This window comes from Sorghum bicolor, chromosome 3 (assembly GCF_000003195.3).
Source record: "Sorghum bicolor cultivar BTx623 chromosome 3, Sorghum_bicolor_NCBIv3, whole genome shotgun sequence".
NCBI lineage: Eukaryota > Viridiplantae > Streptophyta > Magnoliopsida > Poales > Poaceae > Sorghum > Sorghum bicolor.
Genome location: NC_012872.2, coordinates 12,280,043 through 12,297,657, shown reverse-complemented (window position 1 = coordinate 12,297,657; position 17,615 = coordinate 12,280,043). Strand labels below are relative to the sequence as shown.

The window sequence follows — 17,615 nt, the reverse complement described above, 5'->3', positions numbered from 1 at the left end:
TAGATACACCCAAAAACCCAAAACTTTACAAGATTCCCCGTCACACGAATCTTACGGCACATACATAAAGTATTAAATATAGATAAAAAGAATAACTAATTGCACAGTTTACTTGTAAATCACGAGATGAATCTTTTAAGTCTAGTTACTCCACAATTAGACAATGTTTGTCAAATAAAAACGAAAATACTAAAGTGTCAAAATCCGAAAACTTTTTGCATCTAAACAAGCCCTAATAGGATGTGCTGAAAAAGTCAAAGTTTAACTGAAAAAGTAGAAAATTATTTTTCACTCCGTGACGTGAATGAGTGACGCGAGGACATCCAGTGCCATAAATGCTATGGCTGCGGCCTGCGGGGCTGGTGGCGAACGAGGAGGTAGTGACCGGCTGCAGCCGGTCGCCGATCCACGTCAGTTGGCCTGGGCCCCGTTTCGTAGGCAGTAGGCACGGCACTCCAGCGGATCAACTTTTCGGCGACCTGCAAGTGGTGGGCTCCGCCGGATGTAACTGATCCGTCCCCACGGCTGAGCTTTCTTCTGGGAAAATGCCCGAGAGCCCGACACGTTCTTTGTTTACTTTCTACCGTGGAAGAATCAAAAGGGATACGTATCTATGTGAAATGTCGTATAACGCAGTTTTCACGTTCACAACGAAACAGAATAAGGCCTTATATTTAGTTCCCCGGTGCAAGTTTTGAGTACGGTAGTATTTTCATTTATATTTGTCAATTATTGTTTAAATATGGATTAATTAGGTTTAAAGATTTGTTTTATAAATTACAGATAAATTATATAATTATTTATTTTTATCTATATTTAATACTCTATATATATGTCGCAAAATTTGATGGAATGGATGTGACTACTTTTTTTAATTGGACACTGTAGCATATTCGTTTGTAATCCCTCCATCCCAAATTGTAAGTCGTTTGACTTTTTTTACCCCAAGTTTGACCACTCGTCTTATTCAAAAAAAAAATTATGCAAATATAGTCAAATTTAAGTCACTCTTGAAGAACTTTTATTAATAAACCAATACACAACAAAAAAAATAATATTTTGTATAAAACTTTGAATAAGACGAGTGGTCAGACTTGATATTAAAAAAGTCAAACGACTTACAATTTGGAATGGATTGAGTATATATTATGATTATTGTCCAGCTATGAACTAACTGGACTCAAAATATTCGTCTCTTAAATTATAGGAAACTATGTAATTAGTTATTTTTTTTAATAAGTACTCCCTCCATATCCAAAATTCTTGACGTTTAGGACATGATTGTGGTATGGTAACCAATGAGTGATTAATTATGGGGTATTTTTCCTCCTTTGCCTTTATTAAATCAGACTGCTAGTGCATGGGGGTTTTGGCCTTGAGGTCGGCAGTTTGAATCCATGTAGGCACCCTTTTTTGCATAGGATTTCTGCATGGCGTGTTTGTGGCCGATTTTGGCTGCGTTTTCGCCCAGCACGCTGGCGTGTTTAGGCCAGTCTCAATGCATAGTTTCATGGCACAGTTACCAAGACTATAAACTAGGTAACCGAGCCACAAGAGTTTCATGGGGATGAAACTCCTCTCTCATCTGATGAAACTCATTCATTTAATGATCCTGCCAAGTCAGCAATTTTGCTTATGTGGCACCTTATTTAATGTGCATGACACTCTCATGAAACTTGCATTGAGACTGGCAGTGGCCTACATGGTGCTTTTCCCCCTTTGCCCGACACTGTGCGCGCTCATTTTTTTGGGCGCTGTCCATCTACCCCCTATTTAACCGATGCGCATGCAGGGGCCAACGTGAGAGCCGAGAGAGCGCGGCAACCAACGCTGCATGCAGGGAGTAATTTCAGCGGCCAGTTGTGCTTGAACGCTACATGCGGGTATGCGAGGAGTAATTTCAGCGGCAAGTTGAATGGGCGTGAGCGCGAGCGCCGGGGGTCATCCCGTCCATGCGAGCGGCTGCGAGTGGAGGACGAAGTTTAGCGAAATCGACCTAGGAGTTCAGAACGTCGGCTTTTAAATTTTTTTAAATTTTAGATCTAACTAAACAAGGCCTAAATTCTGTTTGTAGATGATCTATTAGAAGGCATATATATAATAGGGGGGGGGGGGGAGAACTGAGAGGCTCCATGTTGGGTGTGGTCTGTGGTCTGGTCTGCGTGTGGTCGTAGCAAAGAGGAATGCGCAATCAGTTTGGCTTTTCAGGGCTGGGGCCCACACCTTGCTAAACATGGAAGACACGAAAGCGAAGTCAGGACTCGGGAGTGAGAGCGCGCGCGATGCAAGACAGAGACGGTAGAAATCTCAAAAAAAATTGATTTAGACACTATAAAGGAGCACTCATAATATAAGACTCTATCATAAAGACTAAGACACTTAATTACATATTATTTATGGTATTTCACTGATGTGGCAGCATATTTATTGAATAAATAGGTAGAAAAAAAATAAAACTTCAAGTTTTATTTAGACTCTAAGTCCACATTCTTCGAGGTAATAAATAACTTTAGACTATATGATAGAGTCTGCATTGTGAGTGCCCTAATACTTTTATTTGTATTTAAGTGTTATTTAACTATGAATTAATAAGATTTAAAATATTTATATAACAAATTATAAATAAATTGTATAATTAATTATTTATATTTATTCAATACTTTATATATTTATCTAAAAATTTAATGTGATATCAAATTTTATAAGCTTTTAAAATTTTAAAGCAACGAGGCCTCATTGGAAAAGCAGCAGCTCACGGGAAAGTCAGAGCCGTCAGCTTTTCGCTTGGCGCCCGCGACTGCGCCAACGTGGTTCCTGGGGGGCAGCATGTCACCAGGCCCACCATGCGATGCCACGATTTTTATTCTTTCAGGCCCTCTTTATTGGGCTTTTCGACCAGTTTTTTTTTTCTTTCTCAAAAGTCGAAAGCCATCAAAAGCCCAAAACTAACCAAGGATACATAGCTGCTTCCACCTGCTGAGGAGAGGAGATGAGCAACGTCGAAAAAATTAGCCATTTGACACTAGTTAGGCTGTCTCCAATAAGAAACCCATATGCGAACCCAAACCCAAAATAGATTTTCAACACAATATCTATAGCCTCCAACAGAATACTCATACAGAAGACCCATTTTGGGTATCAGGAGAGGCATAACCCAAATCTGGGTATCCTCTCTCCTCGAGACCTATTTGCAGAGAGTGTTGTCTTTTAGGTCTTGTTGTTGGAGAAGACTAAAAATAGGTATAGAACCGTTTACCTGTAGCGCTACCCAAAGAACAAATAGGTTTTGTATTTTGGGTGACGATTGTTGGAGATAGTCTTTATGTGCGTACCTCTTGAATCTATCCTTTCTTATCCCGTTTTCTTCTCGGCAACATATCACATGCAGCCTATTTTTTTTTCACATGCAGCCTAGTTTTTTTTTTGACAACTGCATATATTATATATTAAGCAGACATATTACAGAAAGGTCCTCCAAGGAAGACCAAATTACATCTAGGTCCAAAGACCGGATAAGAACGACAGCTACGACGAAGGTGATGTCGACGACGGATTCGCCGGTGGAGGGCCGTAGAGGCGTCGAAGACGCATACGCCCAGGTGGAAGGCCGCGCCAAGCGTCAAACCTTCATCCCCACCCTAGCGACTTCTCCCCAAATCTGATACTATCACGCTAGCGGTAGCTTCGACGAATAGCAGTGCTCACCTACTTGGATACCGGGCAAAGGGAATAGAGAGTTGACATTCTAACATGACGCGTCTAGTGGTGGCACGGAAGGGCGCGGCATGGCGTTGCCCTCGTGATGGCTCGTGCCCTGCGATGGCCGATGGCTAGTGGCAAACGACGTTGCTCATCTCCTCAGCAGGTCGTCGTCGTCCATCTTCAATCCGATGACAGTCGATCTCTGGCCATGGCCCCCTATCCCATGGTCTAAAAAGAGAGAGCAGGGCAGGGCAGGGCGTGTCACCGGCTCGCGGGATCCGGTGGTGGCGCCAATGCCGGCAGAGGCGGCGGCTGTAGCGACTAGCGAGTAGGTGACGGGACACACGAAAATAGTACGGGGAACAAGAGAGACACTGACCGGCCTCTGTGGTTGTTGCTCGGGTTCGTCTCGGCGGCCACTTGCTGGTTGCTGGATTGGGAGGATGAGCGGAGAGAGGATGGGGATTACGGGCCTTGGCCTGCTGCTGGCACGCGGTGGCTGGCTGGGCCAAGCAGGCCTAAAGGCCAGGCGGGCCGAATAGCAATAGAGAAAAGGAGAGAAAAGATATACTTGCTTTTTTAAGACAGGTTTTTATCACTTTCCAAACCATTTAAGTTTGAACCTCTCAAGTTTCAAACAAAAAGTTTTAAAAACTAACGATTTTTTTGTAAATTGACGTTGAAAAAAATTATTAAAAATTATGTTCCTTTTAAACATAGTAAGGAAACCTTTTAGACTCTATTTAAATAAATAATTATTTTCAAACTATTTTCAACCTAACTTTGAAAGTCAAACCAAACTATTCTGAAACCTTTTATGAAACATACTTTTGAAGTTTTATTTTTTTTTCAAATAGAACAAAAACCTATTTGTATATTAACCAAAGTTTAGCATGCACACAATAAACGTAACACAAAGGTACATATGTAAGCATAGTAATTGTATTTACTTTAAAATTTAGGGTCTGTTTGGCAATCTGAAATGTTCTGGATTCTAGGCTGGAACCAGAAAATCAGTGCCAAACGGTAAAGAGCCTTATAAATGTTTATGGTTTCGTTGTGATTCTCTTTCGTTTCTCTTGCCTCTCATGTGTGCTAGTAATTGCATTTTTTAGTTATATAATCTGCTTTTAGTGCAACAAGTTAAAATGGGTTATTGATGTTGTTTTTATGGATCATAATCCAGTCTACTAGCAAAATGGTTCCACAAAACAATTATGTTTCGTCACTTGAAACATTTATTGGGGGAGTCTGGATTCCAAATATTTCTATGAGAATCTGGATCCGTACCAACGCACCCTTAATAAATCACATTTTCATTTTCTGAATTGGTAACAAACTAAACAAATATCAAAAGTTTAAGAAAATATTTATTATATTTTTTATTTGGTATTTCTAGTCGCATCTCAAAATAGATATTGGGGGGTGGGAGAGGGTGACATCTACGAATAAACAACCTAATTGGTTTAGATCATGGTCATGATGCAAGATCATGCAAATCTTCCCTATATATACAATATATTGCCCACCACCGGAAACACACCTGTTCGAGGTATGGTTTTAGCTCTTTTCTACTCTAGTGCGTTGACACAGGTGCGTCCTCAGGCCCGTGCGACGGAATTAGGCCTTCAAAATTTATGGGCCCAAAAGTTACTAAGTGTTCTAAATATATATAATAATAATTTTTGGCTTGTTTTAATTAGTATTCAGTCATAGGCTCAATAAACATGGCCCGCTACTACGAGAGAAAAGCACCGCACATTTAGCCCATAATAGTGAGTTAGAAAAGTCTGTGATCAACCATTCTTCTTCATGTAAGGGATGTTTGATTGGAGTTGTTAAAGTTTAACCGGTACTGTAATATTTTTGTTTTATTTAACAATTAGTGTCCAATCATGAACTAATTAGGCTCAAAAGATTCGTCTCGCAAATTGCTCTCTAACTGTGTTTTCAATTTCGTAAATAATCTATATTTAATACTCAATACATGTGTTCAAACATTCGATGTGACGGACGGTAAAGTTTACCAAAAGCAACCAAATGGGGCCTAAGTTCGTATTGTGAGTTTGAGGCTTCGTCGCTTGGATTTGTTCCTCGCCCTTTCCATTGTTTGTCGCTTGAATGTCGAGACCTAGTCGCAATCCCAGACGATCAGGCCTAGATCGGGACGTCAGTTGAAGGTCGTTGCCTGGTATAAATTTGATGCCCAGCTCCTATTTTATTTTTCTAATCTTTTATATATTGTCTTTGTAATATATTGATATTTCTATTATCTATTTAATTTTGACAATAAATGCTAGGCCTCCATTTGTTGTTTTGAACTGGGCCTCATATTTTTCCGGGACGCGCCTGGTTGACATCATAGTCTCCCTGTTCCGAGAGCCTACATGCAATGACGGTCAAGAGAAGATCTTCGGAACTGCTCTCCCTTTTGATCGAGAGGGCGACTTAGGTTTTTGGAAGTTCCTCCACATGACTGGTTGCGATCTACATGACGGCTGGTCTTCCATCCAAGTTAGGCGATGCTACTTACCGTCATCTCTGCCATCGACTACTTTGACTCATATGTGCCAAAGCCATCAATAACAATGAATTGATCATAGATCAGCTGGTTGGGTTGCTTGTGGTGAAACCTGTCCATTCGGGTTCAAGTCAGCTTTTAGCGGTAGATGACGTGCCCATCGACAGTGAAGCGCCTGTGGTGACTTCGTCAATTTCGAGATTTGCCGGTCCAAATCAGTTCTTCGGAGGTGCTCATAGGGGTAGGGTGTGCGTGTGTGCGTTCATAAGGGTGAGTATGCGCTCGTGTATGCAATCGTTTGCGTCTGTAATTAGGTCTCACAAAAAAAATATTAAATGTGTTAGCTTATAAAATATTTTATTGAGCAAGAAGTAGAGAGAATGCTAAATTGACTCTTTACAAAGAGCTATATTAAGAAGTCACACTGCGTGACGATAGATAAGCTACCATGAGCTCAGGTCACTACTACAGAATTCATTTCTAGGGGCGGCTAGAAACTCTCTGTAAGGGCGGCTGGCCCAGCCGCCCCTCCGGCCTCGCACTTACAAATAAAATATTTGTAAGGGCGGGTGCCCCAGCCGCCCTTACAAATACATTTGTAAGGGCGGCTGGTGACCCAGCCCCCCTTACAAATAGTATTTCTAAGGGCGGCTGAAACAACATCCGCCCCTAAAGTGATAATTTGTAGGGACGGTTCAATCTACAGCCGCCCCTACAACCTATTTTTCAGCAAAAAAAATTTAAATCTGAATTAAAATATGACTAGAGCACGTAATATATAATTCAAATCTGACCACCATATATATATATATATATATATATATATATATATATATATATATATATATATATATATATTCATCCACAACCACACAAGAACAATATAAACCACAAATTACATGTCTAATTCATCGCAAAGTCTATTACATAACCATAATTCACAAGTTCAAATATTCCTACAAGTCCATATGCATCTTAGTCTAGATTGTTATCAACGTCCAAGACAGAGCCTGTGTGTCTCACGCAGGTGTTGGTGAAGTGGATTGGAGCCTAAGTCGGACCTTACATCATGGTAAGCGCCTCTAGAATCAACAATCTCGTCAATGATGAAGTTGCAAAGGTCGCCGACGAGCCCTAGGAGTTCATCCTCCTTGATTAGGTTCCTTCGCTTGTCTTTATATTCTTTCCACTATAGGAGAACAAGTTTAAGATTTCATAACATGAGGGAACTAAATTTCATACTATGAGGGAACAAAGTGTGAAACTAACCAGATTGGGGTGTCTCGTGTAGGCACTAGTGTTACTCATCATACAACATATGTAATATCCACAATGGTTACTTCCAGGCCTCTGCTTGAGACTCTGTGTGTTTTGCATATGGAAATAGTAAGTAATGCTATTTCCTAACGTAATCGAGTATAACGATGTAAGTTACACGTACCGCACAGAGCGTCTTGATCGCCAATTCGCTCTTCAATTTTGGGCAATGCCTTCCTTTATGATATTCGACATAGTGCTTGAATGCCCTATTCAAATGGTTTTATCAATGATAACTTGTTAGTATCAAAAAGCAAAGTTTACATGTATGTATAGCAACATATAAAAGCAAATGAGGATTTGTATTACGTCTTGAGAATCGATATGAAGTCCTTGTATGTCGTTGGAGCATAATCTGCCGAATCATAGACATGTGCCATGCTCAACCCAACATCGACCCCTACAACAATCCAGTGATTCCTGCATGAATTTAATCATTAAAGAAACAAATAAGGTCTTTTGCAACAAACTAAATATATCGAACAATGCTTTATTCAAGTATAGAGTCGAACTTACCCAAAGTGGTATGGTATCCATATCATATCATTATGCTGGAGATTCAGAAGAGATTTAGAAATCCGTACCGCAACCATATAGGCCTTTTTGCGAATAGCTTCTTTCCGGATCGCCTCTTTCTCCTCAACGGTTTTTCCAGCAGCTAGTTCTTCACCATCAAGTTTCCAGCGCTTGGGTTCATTAAAAATTGATGAAGAGATCCAAAAAGGATCTATATACCCAGCTCTAAGACTTGGCGCCTGCTTCACAATGTGTGCTTGCATTCTACAAATCACGACATAGGTCAGGTACAAGAAAATCCAAAGATTTCATTCATATCGGATCGAGACGGCAAGGACTTACAGGCACCACACGCGGACTAGATTCATTTCCATCATTCCGAGGTGAAAGCATTCGTGCATGTCATCGAAGTCAAATATAATATGCCCACTTGAACCTCCAAATGTGCCTTTAGGGAAGGTTGCATATATCTCATTTAGTCGTGTCGACATAGCATGCAAGTACCAATCATGAAACTTTTTCATTCCACCTGGCATAAGCTGCATGATTCGGTTTGGTAGGAAATTCTTGCCCCTTTCATATTTTTTTGGGCAATCCTCTGTCCAATTGATGGCCTCAATATTTGGATACTTCTTTGGTGGTTGGTGGAGTGTGCTAGTGTCGGTTGGCTCAGAAGCACGAGCGTATTGGCTTTTAATTTGGTGCTCAGGCAGGAACTTGTCACGAGCAAACCACTTGTCAACCGTCGAGACGTCTCTCATCGGGACATAAACTGGCCTCGTATGGTAGGGAATCTTCTTCCGAGCCTCTGATTCAGGCACACGCTCACCTTGTTTTTCAGAAGGCGGTCCTTGTTCCTGTCGTGCCTGTTGAGAAGGATCTCGCTCGCCATCAGGCCCGTGCTCGAGTGGACAAGCATGTGACATGTCATCATGCCCTTGCTCGATATGATGAGCTGGAGAACATTGTGGCATCCCTTCACTCACTTGCTCGGTATGACGAGCTGGAGAAGTCTGTTTCTCCTCAGGCACGTGGTCCCTAGGAGTTTGGGAAGAATGTGGCACCTCATCAGTCATGTGGTCGCCACGAGCCGGTGAATACATGTCCTCACATTGATCATCTAGCTGTATATGTACTTCACTAAGAGTGGGCGAAGAAACATTCAACACAATGTCCTTTTTGTGCCAAAGGATAAACTGATTTATGACATCTCCAAGCTTAACAAGCCCCTCGGGAGTTGGGTATTCTATCTCCCAAGAAATGTAGTTGGGATTCACGGTATGCACTTCGACCCTTGTATAGTCGTCCGAGATGGGGTTACCATGCCAGACGCCTCTAGGAGGATGTGCCCTACCGGTTGCCTCCTCACGTACCTTGCTTGACCGGCCCGGAACCAATAGGGTGCAACTAGCTAGCTCCCGTAAGCGATCGACGATGATTGAGGTTGTGGAGCCTTGGCTGCTACGAACATCCGAAGGGCTGCAAACTAAAGCGAGTTCTCCCACCGGCTGAATTTGTGTCCTTGGCTCCATAGACAGACCTTGCTCCGAAAGCGCCTTCGCAACTAGAGCCTTCACATGGAGCTCAAGACTGGCCTCTTGATTTCTGTTATGTTTCTTATAGATGTTGCTATCCTCTCTGAATCCTTGCTTCCAGGTCGTCCGTTTTCCTAGACCTCTGGTGCGGCCGGTGTGCTCGGCGTTTCCCAAGCCAAGGCTCAACTCATCCTTCTCTCTAGAAGGGGTGAATGTGCCCTTCTCTGAGTCTTCAGCATATTTTAGTATCCTCGATACTGCCTCTTCGGTGTCTGGCTCAGCAAACTTAAGGGCCGATGAATCCACACTCCTCGCATATATCCATTGCTTCACACGTGTCTTCATCTTCACTAATTTCTGCATCTTTGGATCCTCTGAAGCCTCGGCCGCTGCATCTAACTTTTGAAACTTGTCCTGCTTGCCCTTGTAGCCACCAGGGCCTAGGCGAGGGTGGTATTTGTTCTTCTTTGCCTGCTCGCTATTACGTTTGCTAATGGCCAGTGCTTCAGGTGAAGTCTTCTCGGCCAAGAACTGCGCCCATTGATTGTGAGTTATGTTGCCAAACTCTTCGAAGGGAGTTAACCCCTTCGAAGCATACGTCACGTTTAGATATGACCTCCAACGTTGGAATGCGTTGCCCATCATCTTAAAAGTATGTTGTCTTACCAGTTCATGAGTTCCCTCCGGCAACCTAAAAGTGACCATCAGCCATTCATCCCATAGCACTTGCTTTTCCCTCTCAGGTACACCATCAGATCCACTCCACATACGGATTGCTGGGTTCATATGCTCTCTTACCAGTGCCCCGACTGCATTACGAAATCTAGAGACGTACTGTAGTGGCTCAAGGATCTCCCCATCTGGCCCGACCGCTGTTATCACATAACATACCCCCTTCTTTGGATATTGGTTTGAACGTCTTTTCCCCCGTCCCCTCTTTGGTGCGGGAGTCATGGTCGTGGTTGTGGCTTGAGGTTGTGGAGCAGAGGTCTGAATGTTAGACTCTGTGGCTGTTGCCTCCTCTCTCCTTTCCTGTGCTTCATCATGATCGACAAAACATGCCCGACGACGACGTCGTCTTTTCGGGGGTCTAGGAGGGAGCTGCGTATAAGACATGTCAATACTAGAGCCTTAGCAAATTATACAGGATGCAAAGGCTTGTATCCCTACCTCCGATGTCATGTCAAAATCAGGGTCCAACTCATCCTCTGTTGGCCTCCGTCTGGGTTCTGTTGGGTGAGGATCCTCGGGACTTACATATCCCCCCGAGGATGAGCTCTCGTCCTCATCCTCCTCTTCTTCACCTTCAACAGCCTCTCTAGCTTCCTCCTCATGAACATCCTCTTGAGTAAGCATTACATCAACATCATTTTGTAACTCTTCATCCAACTGCTCCTGAGTAAGCTGGTCCTCTATCTCTTGCCCTTCCTGGGGTGGCAACTCAGAATTTTCGAGGCCTCGGGCTGCACTGTGTGTCGACCTCGACATTTCATGCTTTGTTCTAGTAGACAGAAGAAATCAAATAATTAGCAGTAGTAGTAGTGATGATGGTGCCAAGTACAGGGAAGTTCATATTATAACTTAATGCATGGACTTGGACAATAAAAGGCAAGGAAGGATGGCCTCAGAAACATGTCAATCATCATTTGATCATGAACTTGGAGCACCACGGCATCATAACAGATAAGAGTCAAGGTAAAGTAGGGGAGGCTGGTGTGATGATGCCAAGTCCCTCACAAGTTATTGATCATCGGCTCATATTCCATATATCTATGGATTTTAGACAAATTCATCATTGGCAAAACAAAGAAGAGGAGAGGATAGGAGAGGAGAGGGAAGAGAAGAGTATGGCAGCTAGCAGCAGTAACCTAGCAGTAGTAGTAAGCTAGCACTAGTAGTAAGCTACATACAGTAGTAAGCTAGTAGTAGTAGTAAGCTAGCTGGAGTAACAAGCTAGCAGTAGTAGTAAGCTAGGAGTAGTAACCTCGTAGTAGTAGTAAGCTAGCACTAGTAGTAAGCTAGTAGCAATAGTAAGCTAGCAGTAGTAGTAAGCTAGCAGCAGTAGTAAGCTAGCAGTAGTAGTAAACTAGCAGCAGTAGTAAGCTAGCAGTAGTAGTAAGCTAGAAGTAGTAGTTGTGATGATGATGCCAATAGGAAAGTTCATATTCTAACTTAATGCATGGACTTGGACAATAAAAGGCAAGGAAGGATGGTCTCAGAAACATGTCAATCATCATTTGATCATGAACTTGGAGCACCACGGCATCATAACAAATAAGAGTCAAGGTAAAGTAGGGGCGGCTGGTGTGATGATGCCAAGTCCCTCACAAGTTATTGATCATCAGCTCATATCCCATATTATCTATGGATTTAGACAAATTCATCATTGACAAAACAAAGAAGAGGAGAGGATAGGAGAGGAGGGAAGAGAAGAGTATGGTAGCAGCTAGTAGTATTAGTATAGTATGAAATGTAGCGGTGGTAAAAGATAATAGTTTATAGTGAGGGGGTAAAACTCCATCATTCATATGCCACTGCCTCAGTAATTATATTATAAATAGTAGAGAAATAACAGTTTAGAAAACTTTCCAAAAAAACATAGTTGCATATGCCATTCACTAACTGTTACTACTGCTAGCTTACTAAAATTGGCATCCAAATTGGCAACATGCTATATAAGCAATAACAGTGAGTGGCATGTGATCAATTCAACAATTGATGTGCTCATTTCAGGTAAAATGTCCTCAAAGTGTTCAAAATTGGCATATGATCATCATAGGCAGTGGCAATATGCTCAGTTAACAAATAAAGAAGCATCACAGGCTCAGTTAACAAATAAAGATACATAGATACAGTAGAGAGAAGAGAGTACAGTAGTAGTAGAGATTTTAGTACTAGAAGAGGAGAGGAGAGTTGGATAGTAGTAGGAGAGGAAAGCAGTGGAGAGTATTGGAGAGTTGCTCTATTTCATCATCGGCAAAACAAAGTAAAGGACATGAGAGGGAAGAGTGGGCAAAACAAAGTAGAGGACAGGAGAGTGATGAACTACATAAATAGTGGCCTCAGAAACATGTCTAGATCATCAGCTCATATTCTAAATTAATGTATGCAGTTGGATAATTTCATCATCGGCAAAACAAAGGAGAAAGTAGAGGGGAGACTTGGCAGATATGGTCCAAATAGTGGCCTCAGAAATATGTCAATCATCATTTGATCATAAACTTGGAGCACCACGACATCATAACAAATAAGAGTCAAGGTAAAGTAGGGGCGGCTGTTGTGATGATGCCAAGTCCCTCACAAGTTATTGATCATCAGCTCATATCCCATATTATCTATGGATTTAGACAAATTCATCATTGGCAAAACAAAGAAGAGGAGAGGATAGGAGAGGAAAGGGAAGAGAAGAGCATGGTAGCAGCTAGTAGTATTAGTAGAGTATGAAATGTAGCAGTGGTAAAAGACATGCTTGCTGTCCTGCAGGCTCAACACAACAAGGGGCATTGATTCATCCATGCTGCCAAAGAGAAGATAGAATAGGATAACCTACCGGCAACCACAAACAAAAATCATAAACCAAATCGCAGCCAATTAAGAAACATGTCTGAAGAAAGCTTAAGTTTCAACACCAATAATAATCCTTTTCAACCAGAGTTAGGATGTGGATATTTGCTTCTTAATTAGACCTCCGGGCTCCGGCCTATCTCATATTCATAAAAACCGAGATGCAATTGAGCAATTAACTACAATGGACCACTATCCAGTACTGTATCTGAACTTATTTTGGATTGCAGCAAGTTGCAACGTGCTAGTTATTTTTTATTGAACAAAACTTTTCTTTTCCTTTTTGCATTTTTGCAGCAACAAGATTCTATGACAGCTAAGAATTAGTGGATGCAAAAACTAATGCACTCATCAGTTTCACAAAAATTAGTGGATGCAAAAACTAATGCACTGATCAGTTTTACTGAAGACTGAAAATAGCACTGATCACAGAAATTACCAGTCCAACAATTCCCAGCAATTAAATAAGCAATACAAATTGAAGGAGGGTTAACAATTCCCACAGAAGATTCTCTTTTTTTCATATCTCGGTATGTTATTGAGACTCTTCCTACACCAACAGTAAACCTGGGCAATATCTCGGTATGGTATTAAGAATATAAAAAAGCCGCAAGAACACATCACTTGAAATTGAACCATATGTAAATAGGTATACATTGCATAATATATTGTGTGATGATTATGATTGTGATGAATCATTGCGTGACCTCTAGGAGTCAGGGAAGAATATGTGCAGCAGAGACATACCCAGAATCACGTAGACGGCGTGGATGACAATGAAGCCCAAGCAGCACAAATAGACAGCGTCTCAGACCTCCAGACGACCAAATCTGGAACAAACCTGGGCACGAAGGCACCAATATCAAATCACAGCAAACCAGAATAAAAGAATCCCTCACGGAGGCAGGGGAAATATCTGCAGCAGCAACATACCAAGAAGGTGAATAATCCAAAGAAAGACGCGCACAGTGAAGAAGGGAGGAGCAGGGGCCCCAGCTGCGGCGGACTTCCAGCGGACGTCGGCCTCCGAGGACGCGACCCTCGGCTTCGGTCCACAGGTGGGCGGGGTGAGCGGCCGGCGTGATGCCTGGTCTGGGCGGGGCGGGGCGGCGAGGAGGGGGTGATGGCGCGACTGCACTGCGCGGCCGAGGAAGTGCGACCGCCGCCGCAAACAGACGAGGCGCTGCTTCGATTCCTTCAGCGGGAGGGTTTGGGAGGTGCAGGCGTGGCGGATCTCGAAACCCTAGACACCGTGAGGCGCCGGCACGCGCGAGCACGGGCGCCAGCAGCGGGGAGGAGGGTGGAGGGCCGCCAGTGAGGACGGAGGAGGGAGGAGGGAGGAGGGCCGCCGGGCTGGAGGGAGGAGGAGCACACGGGGTGGCCGGCGGCGGAGTCGGGCAGCCTGCCGGCGTCAACACAGAGTAATGCGCCCAAGACTTAGCTAAATTTTTTTAGCGAATGTATATATACCCGATTCATTTGTAAGGGCGGCTCGTGAGTGAGCTGCCCTTACAAATACATTTCTATTTCTAGGGGCGGTTCCTAATCAAGCCGCCCTTAGGCTAGTCTCAGTGCATGGTGTCATTGCACAGTTTCCCAAACAAATTTGCTAACAAAGACTTTGCATCTAGTAATAGAAAACTTTGCATCTAGTATCTGAAAACTTTGCATCTAGTAACTGAAAACTTTGCATCTAGTAACTGAAAACTTTGCATCTTGTAACTGAAAACTTTGCATCTTGTAACTGAAAACTTTGCATCTTGTAACTGAAAACTTTGCATGTTTCACAGTAGAAACTGATATAGTGCAGCATTCAAACGAATATACTACGATTCAAACATACTGCACCTTTGAATCAGAACTAACATATGAGACGTATTAGATAGTTAATATCTATAATAATATATAGCTTGGAGACATATTTATTTATAATAAAAATAGAAATTAGTCAAACCTAATCTTACCAAGTTTGTACTAATATGTATAATAATATATAGTAGGGCACGGCCAAAATATGAGACGTATATACTAAAAAGCATAGCTTGGAGTAGATAACTTTTCCAGATGGTAAAATGGCCTATGTATGAAACGTATATCTTGATGAGTTATAACAACTTTGTATTCAAAGGTTTTCCGGCTGAGGTCATTAAGTGCCTTGTTTGACCACGTTTGACCAAGTCAAGTCTTGGGTTTTCAGAACATGTGAACATAGTTTACCGAAGCTTTTTCAGATGATGAAATGGTCCATGTATGAAATGTAGGTTTTGATGAGTTCTAACACTCTTATATTCAAAAGTTTTTCATAAGGGGTCATTTAGTGCCTCGTTCGACCACGTTTGACCAAAGTCAACTATTGGATTTTAACAAAAAGGTTCTTTGACCGAACCCTAGACGGTCTCAACTTGAAAAATCATAAATACAAAGTTTGTTAATCACATCAAGATCAACATTTCTTGTAGTGGTCAACTTTTCATTTGACTGAGTTTGTACCGCTCGAATCTAGAATTTCAAAATTTTGATAGCAACTTGCGAGTTTCGACACCCTAGACGTCCCCAACATGAAAAGTCATGAATACCAAGTTTGTTCCACTCATCAATATCTACATTTGATATATAGACCATTTTTTCATTGGAGAAAGTTTTATGAATGTGTAGTTCAAAATCCACAAGTCTCGCGTATTGTTTCATGAAGTCTATGTGAGATTCAAGATTTTGTGCATATAGTCTACCAAAACTTTTCCGGATGGTAGAATGGCCTATGTATGAAAAGTATATCTTGATGAGTTATAACAACTTTGTATTCAAAGGTTTTCCGGCTGAGGTCATTAAGTGCCTCGTTTGACCACGTTTGACCAAGTCAAGTCTTGGGTTTTGAGAACATGTTAACATAGTTTACCGAAGCTTTTTCAGATGATGAAGTGGTTCATGTATGAAATGTAGGTTTTGATGAGTTCTAACACTCTTGTATTCAAAAGTTTTTCATATGGGGTCATTTAGTGCCTCGTTCGACCACGTTTGACCAAGTCAACTATAGGATTTTAACAGAAAGGCTCTTTGACCGAACCCTAGACGGTCTCAACTAGAAAAATCATAAATACAAAGTTTGTCAATCACATCAAGATCTACATTTCTTGTAGTGGTCAACTTTTCATTTGACTGAGTTTGGACCGCTCGAATCTTGAATTTTTAAATTTTGATAGCAACGTGCGAGTTTCGACACCCTAGATGGCCCCAACATGAAAAGTCATGAATACCAAGTTTGTTCCACTCATCAATATCTACATTTGATATATAGACCATTTTTCCATTGGAGAAAGTTTTATGAATGTGTAGTTCGAAATCCACAAGTCTCGCGTATTGTTTCATGAAGTATTCAAGATTTTGTGGATATAGTCTACCAAAACTTTTCCGGATGGTAAAATGGACTATGTATGAAACGTATATCTTGATGCGTTATAACAACTTTGTATTCAAAGGTTTTCCGGCTGAGGTCATTAAGTGCCTCGTTTGACCACGTTTGACCAAGTCAAGTCTTGGATTTTGAGAACATGTGAACATAGTTTACCGAAGCACCCTAGACGGCCCCAACATGAAAAGTAGTCTCACAAACATACATAAATATATAGTCCGACTCACAAGCATACACAACAGGTAGTTTTACAGATACAGACACACACACACACACTTATTCGAACTAGCTAGGACCCGCTGTAACAAATTTTGCCTTGCCACCTTTTCTTTCCCATGGCATTACGTTTTTTGGTAGGTTTCTTTCCACAACACTGATTTTCCTACTAAAGTCAGAAAACAAATGCATCTCTTCGTAGTTATTGTGAGCTTCAACATCATCCACTCCATCAACTCCGATAAGGTGTTGTTTCCCAGGGACAACCACATGCATTATCTTCTTCCTCGGGGGGCGGCTACTTAGCGGGTCTGGCAAATAGAAAACTTGTGCGACACTTGAAGCGAGCACCCAAGGGTCATCTTGGTATCCTATGTTCTATAGATCTAGGACTGTCAACCCAATCTCATTTACATTATGTTGCTTGATCCAGCGACATCGAAATAGGGCGATCTTTAGATCCCTTCCATACTCAAGCTCCCATATATCTTCAATTATGCCAAAGTAAGGGACCTTTCTCCCGTGCCCGTCGACCGCCTCACATCGAACACCACTGTTCTGGTTCACACTTTTACTATCCTTTGTGTGGGTGTAGTATGTGTACCCATTGATTTCATAAGCATTCCAAGACATCACTTGTCTCGATGGCCCCCTTGCCAACTTACTAATGACAATCGAATTTGCACTTTCTCCAGGTGGTATGTTCTGGTCCTTCAGCCATGAAGTTAGGCGTTGCTTGTGCTGTTTCATGACCCAATCATCTGAACGGCCATTCCTCTCCTCCATAATGATAGCCAAGTGTTCGTCAACGTACGGTTGCATCAGTTTTGTGCTC

The 17,615-nt window shown here is 42.0% G+C and overlaps 1 protein-coding gene across 1 annotated transcript; it reads left to right on the top strand.

Annotated features, from left to right (window-relative positions):
- Positions 14,239-14,580, top strand: LOC110433623 (rRNA 2'-O-methyltransferase fibrillarin-like). The gene has a single exon (XM_021456117.1). The coding sequence runs from the start codon at positions 14,239-14,241 to the stop codon at positions 14,578-14,580; it is 342 nt and encodes a 113-aa protein (XP_021311792.1).

Bases quoted from the DNA above. Each gene is read 5' to 3' on its own strand.
- LOC110433623 (XM_021456117.1), top strand. From the start codon at position 14,239: ATGCCTGGTCTGGGCGGGGCGGGGCGGCGAGGAGGGGGTGATGGCGCG.